Here is a 19,723-nt window from a genome sequence, read left to right as displayed (position 1 = left end):
CCCAGGCTGCCCCCATCCTAACTGCCCTTCTCCAGCAAACTCAGACTTTCCCCACCTCCATGGATAAAGCCTTGAATTTGGACTGCTGCACCCTCCCATCAACAATGAAGTTGGACTCCCCAGTGAAATCGCTCGTTGCCCAAGACTTGGTTCTTTCTTAAGGTAAAATAAAACTACAACTACACACTTTTTTGCCCATGATGTCGTGAAAATGCATGTTGACAGCCTGGTCCACTGATTGTTCGTCCTCGAAAGTAATAAATCCAAAACCTAGCCAACGACGAAGAGTGAATCAAGGTAGCAGGGTGTTGTGACACAAAACAGGATGATGAACAGTATTAGGGGCAGACCAAGGGTTCAAGCAGGGGTTTCAGATAACGACACTTGTGTTCAATTGGCAAAAAACTCTGAGGAAATTGCAATGGATACTTCCTGTGAAGAGGCTCTAGTGCCTCGTCTCGATTGCGCGCATGCAGCTTCGAACTGAGCTCGTTAACCGGCTTTTAATTTGATTATATTCCTCATCCACCTACCAGGAAATGGAAAAAAACTGCTAAAATCAAAATTACTTGTGGGACAGCAGATTGAAGTCAAGCAACTTTGCTGCTCCTCCCTTTGATTCAGCCTAGTTTCCCAAGGAAAACCTATCAAAGATCCCTGTTCCCCAAAGCTGCAAAGCAACTTCCTCCCAATCCCTTAGCCCAGCTTCCAGTTAGGGAATATTTTCCATGGAAAATAAGAAAGTTAGTTTTGAAATGTAGCCGTTAAAGCATGAGAAATTTTACCACTCCATGGATGAATGAGAAGCTTCAGAAACTAACAACCTACATCAGAGGTTCTCAAGTTTTCACACACCTTGGAGAAAAAGCAGGGAACAGGTGTTACTCCTTCCCAACACGACAACCCCCTGTGAGGTGTTTGCTCACACAGAACGTGGTGTTGCTGCCACATCCTGAATCTGTTTCATTTCTTGTATTTCCTGTTGGATTCCCTTTGAAAATCCACACAACTTCCCAGTCCTTTTTGCCCCCAACGGGTGGGCTCATTCCCTTCCACCTGAGCACAGCCCCGGCTGCTGGCAGCTCAGCTGGCTCCAGCAGCTTTGGATGCTTGGAGAAAACTCTGGGAAAGGAGGCAAAGCTCCCCTTTTGGAGGTCACTCTGAGAACCACTGCATGTAGGTTGTAGCTGCTGACACAGCCGAGAGAGTGGCAAAATAGTGGTTAATCCCCCAGGACACGGCGGCTGCTTCATGCCATCACCCACTGGCTGCTGGTGTGGGGACAACCCAGGGCAGGGAGGGACACATGCAGTACAGGAATTGTGCCATTCTTTGGATTAGCTACGGAGAGGGGGGGAAAGGGGGGAGAGCAGTAAAAAATTAGAAAAGAAACCCGAGGTGCGGCGTGGGAAGCGTTTATGGAACATGGATGCGGTTCTGCTTTTCTGAAACCCAAGATTTCCCCCTTGGTTTGCGTTTTGCTTTGCAGCTAGTGCTGACAGCAGCCAAATCTTGCTCTAAAGCGTTACAGAATACAGGATCTAGCACAGGAATGTCTCTCCACGCTTATCCAACTGCGTTGGGTAAGCCCAAAGAGGCCTAGTGTAGAAAAAGTTTATATATATATATATATATAAAAATACACAAAGATACAGGCCAAAATAGATTCCAGCAGGTCAAATTCTGCTGTCAGCAACAAGAGCAAAAGACATCACTAAAATAAACTGAAAATAAAAAGGAAAAAACTTGGCAGTTCCCACACACAAGAGACTGGCAGTATAAACGAAGTTTTGTAGAGCTGTGATGAAAGCAGCCTCGAAGCTGAGAGCAGCATTTCATCACAATATATTTGTCTGAGTTAACCAGAAATCCGAGTGTTGGAGCCAAAGGACAAAGTGTTTGTATTTAAATCACGTTTAGTATTCCAGCCTTTGTCTAAAAAAGAGATGGGGAAGAAAAACAATGGACTCCATCTGGATGTGAAGGTTGTTGTTAAATTTGATTCCAAAGCTAAAGGAGGGGAACAGACTGTGGGATGGGGTTGGAACAGGGAGAGCAAGAGGTCACTGACGAAAGCAGTAAATGAATTTTAGAAAGGGGATTTAAAAGGGTCAGACAGCACAAGATCAGGAAGAGTGAAGAAATCAGAGTACCACAGCAAAACTCTAAGGTGAAGTTTTGAGCAGAAGTGATGAAACCCACCACCTGCAGCTTCAGTTTTTGAAGGACAGGACTCTATTAAAGGCTGGAGAAATGAACTGCATCCAGCAGGAATCCAAGAGGACCAGACCAGAGTGACAGGGCTGGTCTGCAGCCAAGGGAGGAGGAGAACAGACACAGTAAGAACCTGGAAATCCCTTCCCAGCTGTTGGCTTGGCCAAGAACAGGGAAATAGGGAAGCTGAGACTGGACTAAAGCCACTTTGTTCCTTCAGAAGCGTGACACGGCTGCTGTGCTTGGGGCTCTGGGAAGAGTCTGGATGAGGCAGAGCTGGCAGGACTCGGAGGAAGCGAAGATCACATGGATACCTGACCCCAGTCAGCTCCTCAAGGACATCACCTGAGAATCTGGAGCCTCCTGAGGAGCTGGAGGTAAATGGATGCTACAGGGATTAGGAACAGGGATCATTTTCCCTCCTCCTACCAGAAAACCAATGTGCACTTCCAAAGGAAGGATGGTAAAGTGAAGGGGAAAAGGCAAAATTCAGAAAGGTCTGAGGAGAGATGGCACTGAATTGGCCTCTGGAATTTTATCAACAGTCATTAAAAGGGTAAGGGCACAGAGCAGCAAGAGAATACAGAGCACAGAGAGAAGGCAAGAGAAAACGTGTTCTGGGATGCACAACCAGGAGAACCCAATACAAACTCGAGGAATTTTTCCTAGCACCCCCCAGGGACTGCCAAGGCCATTTTGGGAGATGACTGTTAGTCAGCACACTAAAAAAAGCCTGGAACAGCACAGAAATGAAAGGCAGAGAGACAGGATTCAAGAAGTGCGGATGAATTAGGGGAGGAAGTCTTCTGTGGGTGGAGACAAGGCCCTTCTTTCCCCACCTGGCAGTTGTGCTTTGCACCCCAAGCCCTCCTTTGCCTGTTTTGTTTTTAGTAGAGCTTGAAGCAGAGAAGCCATTAATTGAGACAGGATTAATTCAGACCAGGCATGATGTTTAAGTACCTTTTGCACAGAGGCTGCAAGGCTGGGATTAAATATTGCAAAGACAGAGATGATACAAAAATTACTGAAATATTCAGAACTTCAGCCCCAAATCACATTTGGATGCCGGTGCCTTTGTCTCCTCTACCCAAAACCAGCTGCTCTAGAGCACTGAACCAGATGAATTTATGTGCTACTGAAATCAAAGGTATATGTTGGAAGAAGATTAGGATAGCTAAAGCAAGAAAACAAAACAAAAAAAAAAAAAAAAAACAAATATATTGAAACTTCGTTTACACTCCAATAAAAGACAAAGCCCGTCCCTCCTCTGACTGCGGAACTGGCCTGTACCTCTGTGATAAATTATCACCTAGAGAGAAGAAATCTAAAGAGATATCGTTAATCACAGTCAAACAATTCACAGAGAGAAAAGAAACAAAAAAAAAAAGAACTTACTTAACATTACCATACTTTACTATGAAACACTTAAATATGTCACTAAGGATGTATGTCTAAATTAAAAATAAAACTAAGACTTAACAGCTTAATAAATATGAAGTGAAGGATATATTTCTTAATAATGAGGCAGAAGAGAAATGAAAAGTTCAGATGGCAAACTATTCTCTAGCATGTCCAACATGCTACAGGGTGGGAGCACAGCTAAGCTTCACGTGCCAAAATATTGCCTCTTCCTTGGCAAACAGATGGTGGATGCAAAGGGACATGGGTGACATGGAACTTGCTTCATATTTTGACCAAAGGTTCCCAGCTTGATTTAATATCTAGTGAATCTTTCAGGTTTTTGGCAGTTTTTTTCCCCCTCCCCTCTTAAAAAGCAATCTGCTAGACAGGGACTGTATATCCCAATTAAAAATATCCATATATTTTATTTTTTTTTCAGAATTATTTTGTGTTGTTTAAGCAGAGCTTTTCTTTAATTTGAGGTGAAGCCATTTAACCAAAACAAAAAGCAGGTGATGGATGGATTCTGCCCTGTCTTGTGCTCTGGCTGGAGCACCCCACATGCACTTGCAGACCCAACGTACCTTTCATGTGGAACAGGAGGAAAATTTACTTTTTTTTTTCCTCCCCTCAAAAGTACCTTAAGCCACAGGAGTGGCTCGAGAATCAAATTTCATTCAACTACAAAAAAAAAAAAAACCAAAAAAAACAAACCCAACCCATCAATGAGCATGAAACATCTGAGTTGAAATGCACAGACCCAAGTGAAGCTGGAGATGAAGAGTCTAGACTTGAAGTGATGTTTGCCCAGTGAATTATTCTTTTTCCTGAGGCAACATAGGGGAAAAAAAAAAATCTACCTTTTCTGATGGTGTGAAATAGTTTGCCATCTGACTATAGCAGAGTATGAAGAAATTTCAAGGACAAACTAGATCAGCCTTTACCTCGGGGCCTCTGTTTCTCTGCGTCATAGATCATTACAACTTCAGTGACCTGGAAGAGAGAAGGGAAATTCTACTCCCTGTGCTACCAGGGGAGGGCTGGAACAGTCACCACCAGCTGGTTCCTGCTCTCTACCCACAAAGCACAATCCAGCTGCACCATCATCCCAGCAACAGCGCAAAACCAGGGAAAATTGCTCTTCCTGGGAGTTTAGAAAGCCTGAGTTCATCTCTATTGTCTCATCATGCTTAACATTTTAATTTAACATTGAGGTTTTGCACTATTTGTACCCACTCTGTGGCCTATTACACACCCCAAAGGTTTGTTTTCCAACACCTCATCAGTGTAGCTTTTTACAACATGATTTTCCCCGTTTTTAACCATTTTCACTTTAGCCATGAGAAGCAGCTTGAGCTGCAGGCACCTTTAGGAACATGCAGGGTTCCTCTGATTGAATTACTGGAGCACCAGAGAGGCCCAGAGCACCAGTTAAAGCAACGCATAAACAGCTTTACAAAACCCCTCCAAGTTCTGGATGAGCAGAATCAGTGTGATTTTAAACTAAAAAAAGAAAAAATGGAAATTGCAAGCTGTTCAAGGGCTTCAGGATTATTCTCAGACTGTGCACCACAGTGAGCTACAATTTAAACAAAACCTGAGGTGTAATGTTTATGTCAACATTAAAAGAGCTGAAGGGAACTGCTCTAAAATCTCTCAGATGCAGGAAGTGGTCACAAAACGAGTGTGATTTTGTAGAATTGCATCTTCAAGACAATCTCAGGGTATTTTTACTCGTGAGTGAAAATGAGTTTAAAATCTGACACGATTTTATCTTTACTTCCAGCTAGAAAACATTTGGGTTTGAGTTGCTGCACTCACTTGAGCACATCCCACTGGATGCTCCCAGCTGGGGCTGGGGGATCCACGTGGGGATTATGCCATGGGACAATCAGTACCAGATTTGTCCCTCCCCTGGTCCATTTGGATCCTCTTCACCCTGACCTTAATGACCCAGCAACTACCAGGGCTAAAAATCACTGCCTGCCTTGGGCTCTTCACTCTGGTGGCCACAAAAACATCTGTGAGACTCCATTGCTCCAAAGGGGACTCATTACAACTGCAGGAAGATTTTCTGATTTCTATACTATGAGCAAAGTGCTACTACTTACTTTTTAAGGGCACTTACAGTTGTGGCTGTTGCCTTCTACATCTGCAGGACATAACCTGTATCTCCCCAGCATCCAGGGCACAGCTGGAAAGCCAAGTCTGTGAGGAAGAGCCTTTAGAAACTACATCCCACACCTGTGGGACGTGCTCCCTGTCTTCTATTATTAGTCTACTGCAGCCTTTCAAGCTAAAGAAACAGTTGTTAGGTGTTGCTTTTTGGGTTTTTAAATAGATTATCTTAATGGAATTTTAAACACTGATTTAATTCTTGATAAATTTAAGAATTTGTTTCTCAATAAATCCTTTGTTGCCACTAAGAAATGTCAGAAAAAGGTTATTGAAAAAAGTACCCAAAACTACGCTAAATGCCAATCAAGTTCATTTTTACCAGCACAGTCCTGAATTTAACTCAGGCAATCTTTTAACTTCCTCAAACTTATTCACAGCTGAATCATTTAATTCAGTCATTTATCATATTAAATGGGCAGTGAGAGCTGGGATAAATAGGAATTAAAACTAAATAAAAACAAAATAAAAAAAACCAGTACAGAAGACAGTCATTTCAGTTCAAGGTTACAAACTGAATTGAAGAAGGTGCATGAGGAGCAGTTTGTCTCAGAATGGAGGTCCTAGGGACACCAGAAATCAGATTCCAGATGGTCTGAAAGCAGCTACTGCTCCCAAAATAATGGCAGGAGACCCAAATTTAACCCATCTGTACCCATAGTGAAACACCAGGATCTTGAAATTCAGCCCACTGAGAGACTCATTGTTCCCAAAAAATAATCAGCAGACATTTTTAATTGCCCAGCTGAAAGTTATCAAGAGAAAGGGGAGGTGGGGGTGGAAATAATAATAATAATAATAAAAAGGAACGTTCTTAAGCCACCTCAGGAGTTTTTGGAAGAAGGGACAGAACAATGCATCAGGTAGACTTAAACATGAGGAGACAGAAGCAGCAAAGTGAATTCCACATGAGCAGCAGGTTCTGCCAAGGGACATTTCCGGATGATGAATGTTCACTACGCTTTCTCACAAAATGCTTCAGGTGCCCCTCCAGCAATTTGTCCAAATTACCCCTAAATTTGACAGCTTGAGGAGATGTGAGAGGAGGCAGCAGGGAGGGGAGGCACCTTCCCCCCCAGGACTCACCACTCCGAACTTCTTGAAGTATTCCCTGAGCTCTGTCTCGCCACAGTTATGAGGAATCCCACCAACAAAAATTTTATTGGATTTATTGTTATCGCTCCTGGATCCTTTCTGCTAAATCAAGGAGGAGAAAATTCAGTCAGAAGGACAGTAAGGGTGGCTGCTTCTATCATTTCACACTGAACCATGAACAACGGGCTCTGGCAGGCTAAGGGGAGAGCTCCAGCCTTGAAGTCTCCCAGGCAGGAAAGGGAAGCAGGTTCTGAGCTCAGAGTTCAGTGTGCCCTCTTCTTCAGAGGAGCAGGAATCCAGGGACTGTGTTCTGAGGCCACTGACTCATTTTACACTGAAATCTGGTGAAGCTGCAGGGTGTGGAATGGGCTGGAACAGCATCAGCCCTGCCAGGGCCCTTCCAAACACTGCTCTCAAATCTGAAGAACTCCACTAAAAGCATCACTAAGAGCTTGGGAAACACCACACCCCAACTGGCACTGCTCTGTAGTACAGGGCCTGCCCATGGAAATCTAACTTCAAGACATTTTTTAGAAATTAAAATTACACTCAAGCTCTGCATACAGACTTCTGCCTTTAAAACGTGGATATAATCCAAAGGAATTGAAGAGAACTCAGTCAACAGGGAGGATACCCAGGGATCTCTCCTTACCCATCCTTCCTTCGGCCGTGTCCGCTCTGGCTGCATCCCCCGAGGTGTGCATGGCTTTGGATCAATCTGGAAGAAATTCCAGTTTGGTCAGACCTCAGCATGAAGAATTTTGCTCTAAAAGCCACTGTCATGGGTTTTGTATCTAAACCAAGACAGTCACATTTGTGGCAGCTGAACCCAGCCCTGCTGACATGCAGCTCCTCAGAGCTCAAAGCAACACAAGCCACGGAGTTAAAACTGCCTTACAATAAATCATGTAAATCAACAACCAGGTTAACTCTGACACTCTTGAAAATAAGGAGCCAGAATTTAAAGCAAATCTTTGAATTTGGTGCAGGAAAAAACAACACAAAAGCAACTTACATTTCGGCCATCTAACGTGTGAGGTCTGCTGGCCAGCACTGTTCCCACACAGTTGGGATCTTTAAATTTGACAAATCCAAATCCTCGAGATTGATTTGTTGTTTTGTCTTTCATTATTACACAGTCTACGACTTCTCCATATTGAGAGAAGTAGTTACGAAGGGTTTCTGTTAAAGAAAAAAAAAAAGCAAATATTAAACAGAACCAGATATTAACAACACCAGACTGTGTTTGCAATTATGAGACAACAGATCACCACACATGGAAAACAAGTTCAAAGTCATCTTTTGAAAATGATCACATCTTACTTCCCGTAAACAAATGGCAGACAACAGTTTATTTCCACTCATACAAATGGAAAATAGTAGGAAAGTGATTATAAAAAGGGTTGTCTTTTGAGCTGAAAAAACCTTCAGCACCAAACAATATAAACCTAAAAATATTAATATATATAAATATATATATAATTGTAGATCTGAGCTGTCTCTACAGAAAGTTTTATTAATTAGCAGAGGAGGAGGAGGCTCCCAGGCCAATCTCCTCAGCACAGCAATGCCTGTTCAAAGCTCCTGGCTGGGTTTTCACCGTGGCCCCACGCCTGCAGCACACGCTGCTCACCTTGTGTCGTGCTCCAGTCCAGGCCACCCACGAACAGCTTTCTGCAAACAAAGCACAGGGCAGGTTTAGGGGCTACAGCAGATGCTCCATCTCACTGAAGGCACAACTCAGCTCTTTTGGGGGTACCAGGGCCCCCAACGTGCCCTACAGAGCTGGGGCCGCACTTCAAGCAGCTGACTAAACCAAAGCATCCGTCCCTGCTCCTCCCTCACCCACCACAAAACACTCCCTTGGCTGCCAGCACCTTCTCGTGGGCTGAAAGCAAAAGTAGAAGTGCCAAGCTCAGGCCTGAGACAGAAGTCAAACCTGTGCAGCAGGTACTAAACAACAGAGCAGCACTAATCCAGCAGCAGTTGTGAAACCATTGTACAACCCAGTTTCGAGATAGCGCCGAGCAGGTGAGAAAGTCATGGCTAAACCCCAAACTAAACTGCTGAAAACTGATTCAACCCTTCCCCTGCAAAGAGCACCCAAATCTGCAGGGTTTCGTGTCCCGGCACGCCCAAGGACCTGGGCAGGTGCTACAGGAGCTCCATGCCAGGCTGCAGGCTCTGCAGCCCTTTATCAGCTCCTGGGTGTGACAAAACTTCCAACAGTCATTTACTGAGTAATTAAAGGCTGGTCAAAGCCACCCCAACGCTGGGCCCTTGTCAACCCCCCAAAAAAACCATCACAGCTGTCTGCAGCTTCCTCCTGAGGAACAGCATCAACCTCTGCTCTCTGGGAGCAGGGGCAGGACCCAGGGAGCAGCTGGAGCTGTGTCTGGGGAGGGTCAGGCAGGGTACCAGGAAAGGTTCTTCCCCCCGAGTGTGCTGGTCCCTGCCCAGGCCCCCCAGGGAATGGTCTCTGCCCCACGGCTGCTCCAGAGCATTTGGACAACACTCCCAGGGACAGGGTGGGATTATTGAGGTGTCTGCGCAGGGCTTTGATGATCCTTGGGGATCCCTTCCAGCTCAGGAGTTTGTGTGATTCTGTGAAAAACTGGCTCCATGGCTCTGCACAGACAAGCACTGGGATAGTTTCTTCTTGGGGCATGCCCTCTAGTTCTCCATTGGACCTCAAAGAGAAAAACACCTTTGTCTTCTATTCATCTTCACCTACACCTGAGTGCAGCTGAGGGTGTTGGGAATTTCCTGCATCCTAACTTACATGAGCAAAGTTGGATTTCTCCAAATAAAAAAAAAAAAAAAAAAAATTCAGCATCCTCTCACCTGCTCTTCTCAGGAGCAGGTAATGGCAGAGAGAGCCCAGCATCCCCAGTGAGAGCTGCAGGTGCACTGGGAACACCAGGGAAGTGAAAGCCTTACAACTGGAAGTTCCTGTGGAGCAGGGCAGCTCACTGACAAAACCAGCCCGTCCCTTTCCACTTTGATTCACTTCTCTGTGATAGGACATCATGTCACGACCCTTCTGCACCAGCCAAAGCAACAACATTCAACAGTACACAGCACCTAGGAGCCTCGTTCCATTGAAGCAAACTCTGTTCCTGAGTTACAAGCCGAGACGTGACACGAGTCTTGTCTTTCACAAAAACAGACCAACTGTTAAACGCTGATCAAAGCGTCTCCTTGAGCAGCCAGCAAACAAGGGAGCTGGTGACACGCAAGGCAAAGACAGCCCTCAGTGTCACAGCACACAGCGCCTGCCTCTGCTGCCTTATGCTGATGCAGAAGGACGTGTCAGCCCTCCCCAGAGCAGCACGGGCAGGGCCCAGCCCCGCTGCCCTGTCCTCTCCCCGAGCAGGCCTGGTTGGGATGACGGAGTTTCCCTCAAGGATTGGAAAAGTGCCCCCAGCTCCCTCTGGCAGCACACGGGCCCCTGGCACAGGCTCAGGGCCTTGCTCAACAGCAGCCAGTTCACAGCAACAGGTCATGTTCTGGGACCAGCCAGGCTCTGCCCAGGCGGCCCCACCATTTTGGGGGCTGCCACAGATGTCCCTCGATCACCTTCCCTTCCCACAGCTGTCCCCTAACCACCTTCCCTTCCCACAGCTGTCCCTTGGTCACCTTCCCTTCCCACAACTGTCCCCTGACCACCTTCCCTTCCCACACAGAGGACAGAAACCCCTCTGCTGTGCCCGTTATTTTTAGGGAAAATAATTAACTCTAATTTCCTAACAGCAAAGTAAAACCAGCCAAAAGCAGATCTGCTGCTGTATTCACAACAAAGTTTTGATGTGTGGTTAGCGATAATTTCTTGACCAAACACATTTGAGCTTATGGTTTGTTTTGGGGTGTTTTTAACTAAATTTGATTTTTGGTATACAAGATGAATCTATTTTACATCCTTGTAGAAGTACCAGCTGTGTTCTGAGAGAACACCAAGCTGTCTGCAAGGAGAGAGGTCACTGAAACCTTCCAATTCCACCATGAATTATTTGTAGTCACCCTACATGGACTGAAACAGCAAAGCTGGTTGCTCAACACACCAGCTGCAGCAGCTGTATGGAAATCCACAGCCCTGGTTTATACACACACTGTGGAACACCAAAAGCCAGGAATCCTCTGCCTTGGGATCCTCTGCAGTTTGAAGACACTGAGCAGGGCCAGAGTTCACAAAAATCCAGATGTGGTACGGTACAGGACAGCTGTGAGGCAGGATGGGTGTGAGTGCTCCTGCCCCCCCCCCCCCCCGCTCAGCTGCACCAACAGCCCCTTCCCAAGGCCTCACCTACACTCCATCCCAGAAAAATTTTGGTCCTAACAGTTTATGAGCCGGCAGTTGTTAAATTCATAGGAACGTATAAAATTCATAGAACATCCTGAGTCAGAAGGGATCCATGAGCACTGAGTCCAACTCCCAGCCCTGCACAGACACCCCAACAACCCCACCCTGAGAGCATTATCCCAAAGCTCCTGGAGCTCTGGCAGCCTTGGGGCCAGGACCATTCCCTGGGGAGCCTGGGCAGTGTCCCAGCAGCCTCTGAGGGAAGAACCTTTCCTGGTACCCAGCCCATTTTTTGGGCAGGTGAGTCTGTCCACCACGAGCAGTGAGATTCTGGCAGGTGCAGCACCCCTGAAGCAGCAGAATTCCCCACAGGGATCACCTCAGGAGCAGAAGGTTGGATAATGACTCCTCAGAAGTTGCAGCTGTGTAAGAAGTTTTAACCAAGTGTTCTGCCTCACTGCTTCCTGGGAGAATTTTAATTCCTAATTTACTCTTTGTTCCTCTAAACGTACTTGCTGCTGGAGCAGATCAACTCAGAATTAGTAAAAGAGCATGTGCAGGTATTTTAAAACCACCAAAACTCGACAAAAGCACAAACTCTTTGCCTACATAAATAATCTGGGGTTAGATTAATAGCTCTGATCAACACCTCAGCACAGCCCACACCAGCTGCAGGACAGAAGGATCAAGATCAGCACTTTTCTTCATCCAAACCAGCTCCAAGTACTAATTAATTACAACAAATAGCACTCACAAAGCCCATCCCCACCCATGCCAACACACCTGCAAGGCTTACAGCTTCCTCAGCTTGTCTCTGAAAATCTCCGCCTAGAAAAGCAGCTGCATTCATAACTTCCTACCCAGACTTGTCTCTCACAATAGCTTTAAACCAGAGCTTCCTTCCGAGGGCTGAGTTTGTTCTACACTTTCACCTTTCCCTCTGAGCGCTTTTGGCGGAGGACAATAAAGAAAATTTCCCTCTCTGATTAGCTCCCAATCCTTCTCTATCTGATTACAGCTCAGCAGGATCACAGCCTGTGACTGGGAACAAACCCTGGGACAGCTGAGCCTGCTCACAAGGGGAACTGATGATATTCCATGGAATAACCTGGAGCCTGGCACTCACCTACAGCTGGAGAAGTCAGACCTGATCAGGTCTCTCGTAAGGCACCAGACAGTGATTAAGGCCCAGGAGCAAATAAAAACACTTTAGGAGCAAAACTCACATGTTTAAAGAGGCCTCATGCAAAGTGTTGGAATTGGATCATCTCTAAGGTCCCTTCCAACCCAAAGCATTCCAATATGATATTCCAATCACTTATCCTGCCTCCTCCTGTATTTTTATGATTTACAAATTAAAAACATGCAGTAAAGCAGTGCAAGCAGCATGGGACAACTGGTTTGTGTTTCCAGTTTCAAACAAGATGACCAGTCTTAATGGGCAAATTCTGCGCCAAAACTTGCACTGGAAGAACCAGACAATGATTTTTTAATTTGTTTTTTGCTACTTCGATTTTCTACCATGCCCAAGTCTGCAGCCTGATTATTTCAATGTCACCAGGGTACAGCTCTCAAGCAGAGTAATACTGTGTGCAACTGGGTGATCTCTAAGGTCCCTTCCAACCCAAGCCTTGCTATGACTCTAAAAGCACATCAGAAGAACCAGACCTGTGTCAGGTTTTCGGTTTGAAGCCACAAAACCCCCGGGAACACTTAAAACCGGGATTTTCCTGCCTGGAACACGCCCCAAGCAGAGAACAGCAGAGGGGAGCTCAGGAGGGCAGCCCTGCCGAGGGACACGAGGGACACGGAGGGCGAGGGGAGGCTCCTGCTGCCACCTTTGTCCCACCACCCTCCAGCCCAAGCCCCTCGGGGCAGCCCTGATGAGTCAAAGTCCCCAGCGGGGTCACAGAATCACAGAACAGACCCTCAAGGACCATCGAATTTAATTCCTGGCCCTGCACTCTTCAACAAACCCACCCCGTCCCTGGGAGCGCTGTCCAAACACTCCTGGAGCTCTGGCAGCCGTGGGGCTGGGGACCGTTCCCTGGGGAGCCTGGGCAGTGCCCCAGCACCCTCTGGGGAAAAAAACCTTCCTGATAGTCACCCTAAACCTCTCCGGACACAGTTCCAGCAGTTCCCTCGGGTTCTGTCACTGGTCCCAGAGAGCAGAGATCGGAGCTGTCCCTCTGCTTCCCCTCACGAGGAACTTTTAGACTACCATGAGGTGTTTCTCCCCTCAGTCTCCTCCGGGCTGAACACACCAAGTAACCTCAGCCGCTCCTCCTAAGGCTTCCCCTCAAGGCCTTTCACCGTGTCCGCTGCCCTCCTTTGGACGCTCTCTATCTAACACCCCGGTATCCTTCTTATATTGTGGCGCCTAAAACTGCACGCAGGACTCAAGGTGAGGCCGCACCAGCAGAGCAGGACAAACCCCTCCCTCGACCGGCGTGTTGCCCCCCGGCCCCGTGTCCCCGCGTCAGCCGGCGGGAGGGGAGGACACGAAGGGACACGAGGCGGGACGCGGGCGGGATCCGGTGCGGGCGGGCGCGGGAAGCGCCGCGGGCGGGTGACCTTGGGCGCGCGCACCTGCCGCAGCCCCGCGCGCGCGCCGGTCACGTGACGGGAGGGGGGTGTGCGCCCTCACGGCCCCAACATGGCGGGACCGGCCCCCCCTCAGCACCCCTGGCCCGGGACCGGCCACCCCTTAACATCTCCCGGCCCGGCACCGGTCCCCGCTCAGCCCTCCGGCCTGGGAGAGCCCCGGCGGAACCGCTCCTGAGGTTGCGGGAAAAGGTGACCGAACCTCACCCCCCGTCCCAGCGCGTCGCCCTCCCCTTCCCCTCACCCGATCTCATCGGCGCCTCCCACGCTGTTCATGGCGGCGGCTCCTCCGGGGCCGCGCCCGGCTCTTCCCTCCGGTGGCGGCGGTGCCAGCGGCGGGTCGCGGGGCCGCGGGCGGGCGCTCCCGGCCGTGTCCCGGTTCTTGTGTCCCGGTTCCCCCCCCGCCGCCCCCGGCCCGGCCCGGCCCCCCCCGCCGCGCGCTCGCGCTCCCTCAGCGCCGCCGCTGCGCGCGCACCCGCCCCTCGCTACGGGGTCTCCGGGGCCGCGCCCTGGGAGGGGCAGAGAGGGGCGTGGCCGCGCGCGCGCGGGGGCCGGCGGGAAGGACAGTCCGCGCGCGCCGGAGGGGCGGGGCCTCCGCGGGGTCCCAGTGCCCCCCCCCGGGAGTGACACTGCCCACCCCGGGATAACCCTGCCCACCCCGGGATAACACTGCCCACCCCGGGATAACACTGCCCACCCCCGGGATAACCCTGCCCACCCCGTGATAACACTGCCCACCCCGGGATAACACTGCCCACCCCTCGGGAGTGACACTGCCCACCCCAGGATAACACTGCCCACCCCGGGATAACACTGCCCACCCCCGGGATAACACTGCCCACCCCGGGATAACCCTGCCCACCCCGGGATAACACTGCCCACCCCCGGGATAACACTGCCCACCCCGGGATAACACTGCCCACCCCGGGATAACACTGCCCACCCCTCGGGAGTGACACTGCCCACCCCAGGATAACACTGCCCACCCCGGGATAACACTGCCCACCCCCGGGATAACACTGCCCACCCCGGGATAACACTGCCCACCCCCGGGATAACACTGCCCACCCCGGGATAACACTGCCCACCCCCGGGAATGACACTGCCCACCCCGGGATAACACTGCCCACCCCCGGGATAACACTGCCCACCCCCGGGAGTGACACTGTTCCCCCCGGGAGTGACACTGCCCCCCCCGGGATAACACTGCCCACCCCCGGGATAACACTGCCCACCCCGGGATAACACTGCCCACCCCGGGATAACACTGCCCACCCCCGGATAACACTGCCCACCCCCGGGAGTGACACTGCCCACCCCCGGGATAACACTGCCCACCCCGGGATAACCCTGCCCACCCCGGGATAACACTGCCCACCCCGGGATAACACTGCCCATCCCCGGGAGTGACACTGCTCACCCCGGGATAACACTGCCCACCCCCGGGAGTGACACTGCCCACCCCGCGATAACCCTGCCCACCCCGGGATAACACTGCCCACCCCGGGATAACACTGCCCACCCCCGGGAGTGACACTGCCCACCCCGGGAGTGACACTGCCCACCCCCGGGAGAACACTGCCCACCCCCGGGATAACACTGCCCACTCCCGGGATAACACTGCCCACCCCGGGATAACATTGCCCACTCCCGGGATAACACTGCCCACCCCGGGATAACACTGCCCACCCCGGGAGTGACACTGCCCACCCCCGGGATGACACTGCCCACCCCCGGGAGTGACACTGCCCACTCCCGAGATCCCACTGCCCACCGCCGCGATCCACAGGGTCCCACTGCCCACCCACAGGGTCCTACTGCCCTCCTGCGGGGGTCCCAGCACCCACCTGCGGGGTCCGTTGGGTCCCGGTGTCCATCCCCAGGGGTCCCACTGCCCACCCTCTGGGGCTTATCTCCCACCCCCGGGGTCTGTGGGGTGCTGCCACCCCACTCTCAGGGTCCCATCGTCCACCCGCGGGTCCTACCGCTCACCCGCAGCGTCTTACCGTTCACCCCTGGGATAACACTGGTCCCATTGCCCACGAACGGGGTCCTATCGCCCACCCCCAGGATCCACAGGATCCCACTGCCCACCCCCGGGAATCCCACTGCCCTCCCGTGGGGTCTCACCGCTCACCCGCAGGTCCCGTTGCCCACCTGCAGGGTCCCGCCTCGCCCCCGCCGGGCTCAGCACCCGCTGCAGCCCCCCGGGACTCTCCCTCCGGCCCTTACGGTCCAGCCTGGCTCTGCCCTGGGCGTGCGGGTCACTCCTGTCACACACAGCGCTGTGCATGGCCCGCGTGTGGTGTCCCGCTGCGTGGGACACTGTGTGACAGCCCGGCGTGTGGCACAGCCCCGGTGTGCAGCCCTGGAGGTGGCACGGTGTGCGGCACAGCACCGTGCACAGGGAAAACCCCTTTCCTCCGTGTCCCCCCTGATCCAGCCCAGCTCCACCACTCAGCAGTGCTGGTCACTCCACTCCGGCCATGCACAGCACGGTGCCACCAGGAGCACGGACATCCTCGGCACCCCCAGACCACCCCAGTGACCCCCCAGGCCACGTGTGACCACTCGGGCCTGGCAGCCCCGGCCTGCCCCGCGGTGCCCTGTTCCCGATAAGGGCTCCCATTCCCGATAAGGGCTCCCGATCCCTGGAGGGGCCCCAGCCGGCTGTGCACACTCAGCACTTTCCAGCAGGGCTATTTAAAGCCGGCCAAGAGCCCAGTGGCCCTTTCTTTCCCTCCCCCGGCAGTCTCAGCCCGGCCGGCTGGACTTTCCTCCCGCAGCCATGAGCTCCGGAGCGGCGGCGGGGCCGATCTTTGCCGAGGGCGAGGACTGCAGGGCGGCCTGGAGGGAAGCCACGGCGGGCTACGATGAGCCCGACGCCCACCTGGAGATCCTGGGCAAGCCGGTGATGGAGCGCTGGGAGACCCCCTACATGCACTCGCTGGCCACCGTGGCTGCATCGAAGGGTAACAGGGACCCCACGGGCTCTGGGGGTGTGCTGGGGGTGCAGCTTCCCCAAAAACAACTGGTCTGCGGGGAGATGTTCTGCTGGAGCACCCCACTGCATGTGCCCCCCATTGCACGTGGTCCCCGTGCAGTGACAGGAACAGCAGGGCCATGGTGGCATTGTGTGCTTGTGACGGGGTGAGGCATTCTTGAAAGGGGATGGGGACATGGGGAGGGGATGCAGCCACTTCCCATCCAGACCCTGCTGATTTTGGGGCTGTTTGCCCTCCCAGGACCTGCTGCTTTTGGGACTATTTCCCTGGCAGAGGGAGGGTTGGACGTTGTTTGTTCCCACTGGGATCAACTGGGGGGGTTTGGTGGGGTCAAAGGGCCACTGTGGGGGGGCAGCAGGTGGCAGGGACACAGGGGCAGCTGGGGTGGGCAGCAGGTGACAGGGACATGGGGCTGCTCCCAACTTCTCCCCTCAGTGCCAGCAGCACCACGTGCACTGAGAGAGCCCAGTTTTGGGAAAGAACGGGTCAGAATTCAGGGCTGGGGGGTTTTGAGGCAGAGAAAAGCCGGAGCTGTGAGTGCTGGGGTCCACCTGCAGGCGGCCGCGTGCTCGAGGTGGGGTTCGGGATGGCCATCGCCGCCTCCAAGGTGCAGGAATTCGACATCGAGGAGCACTGGATCATCGAGTGCAACGAGGGCGTGTTCCGGCGCCTGGAGCAGTGGGCCAAGGCACAGCCACACAAGGTCGGGGCAGGGTGGGCCGTGCCGGGGTCGGGGGGTGCCTGTGACCCCCCCGGCTCACCCCTGTGCCCCCCATCCGCAGGTGGTGCCCCTGAAGGGGCTGTGGGAGGACGTGGTGCCAACGCTGCCGGACGGGCACTTCAGCGGTGAGACATCAGCAGCAGGACGGGGAGGGGCTGGGCTGGGCACCCCACTGCAAAATGGGGCTGCAGCAAAGCCCGGGGCACCCCAGGACATCCCTGAGCCATGGGAAAGGGGGAGCAGTTTGACCGGGGTGCAGGTGGAGCTCACATCCTCCCATGGGGCTGGGGACAGGGCACTGCTGTGTCCCTGGGGTCCTTGTGCTGGAGTGGATCCTTGTCCTGGGGTGGATCCTTGTTCTGGGGAACAGATCCTTGTCCTGAGGAAATGGATCCTTGTCTTGGGGGCCATCACATGGCTGCCTTCCAGAGGTCAGAGGCACGGGGGCAAATTGCAGTAGGAACATAACAATACCAGGCCACGAAGGGGGATTTTCCCGGGACACATGAGCCCCGCAGGGTCTCTCCCAGCTAAGCCCCGGTGTTCCCGGGCAGGGATCCTGTACGACACCTACCCGCTGTCGGAGGACACCTGGCACACGCATCAGTTCAACTTCATCCAGGTGACAGCTCGGGGAGCGGCTCTGGGGCTCGGAGGGGGAGCTGGGGCCGGGCGCTGAGCGGGAGGAGCTGACCCGGATTCCCGGGACAGGGTCACGCTTTCCGCCTGCTGCGGCCCGGAGGGGTCCTCACCTACTGCAACCTCACCTCGTGGGGAGAGCTGCTCAAAACCAGGTACAGCGACATCCGGAAGATGTTTGAGGTGAGTTGTTCCCCTCCCCAAAGCTGTGCCCGGGATGAGCCAGAGCACTCCACGGCTGTGGAACTCACCCGCGGTGCTGGGGGCGGGCAGGGAACGCCAAAGAGGAGCTCGGAGGGTTTTTCCCCCCCGGCTGCCGGCGCTGTCCCGTGTCCCCGCGGTGTCCCTTCTCACCCCAAGCCACGGCTGCTCCTCCCTGCCCTCCTCTCCCGCAGGAGACGCAGGTGGGGCCGCTGCTGCAGGCGGGCTTCAGGCGGGAGAACATCAGCACCAGCGTGATGGAGCTGCAGCCGCCCCGCGAGTGCCGCTACTACTCTCACCCCAGGATGATCACCCCCACCGTCCTCAAACACTGAGGGGTCCGGCGCGGGGAGCAGGAGCTGGGCGTGTGCTGATGAGGAGGAGAAAAGCTCTGATCTCCTTAAAAGCTCCCAAAAGATGAGAGCTGATTCATCCAGAGACGGGTGGAGGCTTGGGATGGATTCCAGGGGACAAAAGGATAGGAATCTCCTTGCCCCAGGAGCCCCCTGCCCTGGAGGGGTCTTGTGGGCTCTGTGGAATATTTCACCCTGCTCTGTCCCCTCAAGGCTTCAAGTTCTCAATTAAGCTGGAATTTCAGTGTGGTTCGGAGCCTTTGGCCAAACGGGTTCCAGAACCAGCCATTTCCTCCAAAAACCGGATCAGTTTGAGAAATCACAGGGTGGCTTCCCAAAAGAGTCAAATAATCCAAACCAGGTAGGAGAAATGGGGCAGTCTGAGGCATTTCGAGGCGTTTCAGCTTCTCCTGAAGCAAGTCCCCAGGGAAGTTTCCCAACGTTTTCAGCCAAGGCCCATGGCAGCAAATCCTGACCCCAACACCCCCTCACAGCTCAATAAATGATGTTTCCTCTCTCCTCAGAAGGGATAAAGTCCATTAAAAGGAATTAAATACCCAAACTGCTGTTCCCAAGCGATTTATTTGTCTTTCCAAAGTGTGTTTGTACCTCAGGCATGACCATTCCTCATCCCAGGCTCCTGGGATACATCCAGGACAGGCTGTTTTATCCCTACCCTGCTTAGGAGCTCTCCATTCAGGTTTATTAATCACATTCTGATTTTAAGCATCAGTATTTGACTTGTTACAGAAACAGAATTAATTTCTGGCCCCTGTGCACAGAAATATTGTGGATTTATTAGATCCTGTGTAGGAATTACCAACAAGGGGCAGCTGGTGAGTAAGGGATGAGCTCAGGGAGGGCTCAGGGATCACCTGGACATGTCTTGGTTTCAAAACTTCCCCAAAAAAGCTAAAAAAGAAAAAAATTCTGGCAAAGCCTTTATGTCACGATACGACATCACCTTCCCTGAAAGATTGTTCAGACCAGAAACCAACTTAACAGTGTTATCAAA

At 52.2% G+C, this 19,723-nt stretch overlaps 2 protein-coding genes across 4 annotated transcripts in view; one reads left to right on the top strand and one right to left on the bottom strand.

Annotated features, from left to right (window-relative positions):
- DAZAP1 (DAZ associated protein 1) overlaps window positions 1–14,259 on the bottom strand; it is a 24,095-nt gene extending 9,836 nt beyond the window's left edge. Inside the window, exons 1-7 of one of the 3 annotated variants that reach the window (XM_066205861.1) lie at window positions 14,034–14,259; window positions 8,519–8,559; window positions 7,901–8,067; window positions 7,538–7,603; window positions 6,877–6,984; window positions 4,560–4,608; window positions 188–270 (exon numbers count right to left, since the gene is read on the bottom strand). In XM_066205861.1, the coding sequence (XP_066061958.1) occupies window positions 188–270; window positions 4,560–4,608; window positions 6,877–6,984; window positions 7,538–7,603; window positions 7,901–8,067; window positions 8,519–8,559; window positions 14,034–14,065 (546 nt within the window). In that variant the 5' untranslated portion in view covers window positions 14,066–14,259. Of the gene's footprint in view, window positions 1–187; window positions 271–4,559; window positions 4,609–6,876; window positions 6,988–7,537; window positions 7,604–7,900; window positions 8,068–8,518; window positions 8,560–14,033 lie in introns of those variants that run through there. The other 2 variants (XM_066205860.1, XM_066205862.1) reach the window with 2 other exon arrangements.
- GAMT (guanidinoacetate N-methyltransferase) lies at window positions 13,895–19,723 on the top strand. Its single transcript, XM_066205878.1, has 7 exons — window positions 13,895–13,981; window positions 16,542–16,761; window positions 17,352–17,497; window positions 17,577–17,640; window positions 18,070–18,137; window positions 18,227–18,337; window positions 18,550–19,723. The coding sequence occupies exons 2-7, from the start codon at window positions 16,578–16,580 to the stop codon at window positions 18,688–18,690; spliced, it is 714 nt and encodes a 237-aa protein (XP_066061975.1). The 5' UTR covers window positions 13,895–13,981; window positions 16,542–16,577; the 3' UTR covers window positions 18,691–19,723.

The sequence above is a fragment of the Chamaea fasciata genome, unplaced genomic scaffold (genome assembly GCF_029207755.1).
Source record: "Chamaea fasciata isolate MVZ Bird 193981 ecotype frontalis unplaced genomic scaffold, bChaFas1.0.hap1 SCAF_28, whole genome shotgun sequence".
Taxonomy (NCBI): Eukaryota; Metazoa; Chordata; class Aves; order Passeriformes; family Sylviidae; genus Chamaea; species Chamaea fasciata.
Note: the sequence above shows the minus strand (reverse complement) of the source record. Positions and strands in the feature narration are given on the sequence as shown.

What these genes read in the sequence shown, in the direction of transcription:
- GAMT (XM_066205878.1), top strand. Translation starts at nt 16,578, where the DNA reads ATGAGCTCCGGAGCGGCGGCGGGGCCGATCTTTGCCGAGGGCGAGGAC. An exon ending in ATCAGTTCAACTTCATCCAG is followed by an intron (nt 18,138 to 18,226) that starts GTGACAGCTCGG and finishes TTCCCGGGACAG; the next exon opens with GGTCACGCTTTCCGCCTGCT. An exon ending in ACATCCGGAAGATGTTTGAG is followed by an intron (nt 18,338 to 18,549) that starts GTGAGTTGTTCC and finishes CCTCTCCCGCAG; the next exon opens with GAGACGCAGGTGGGGCCGCT.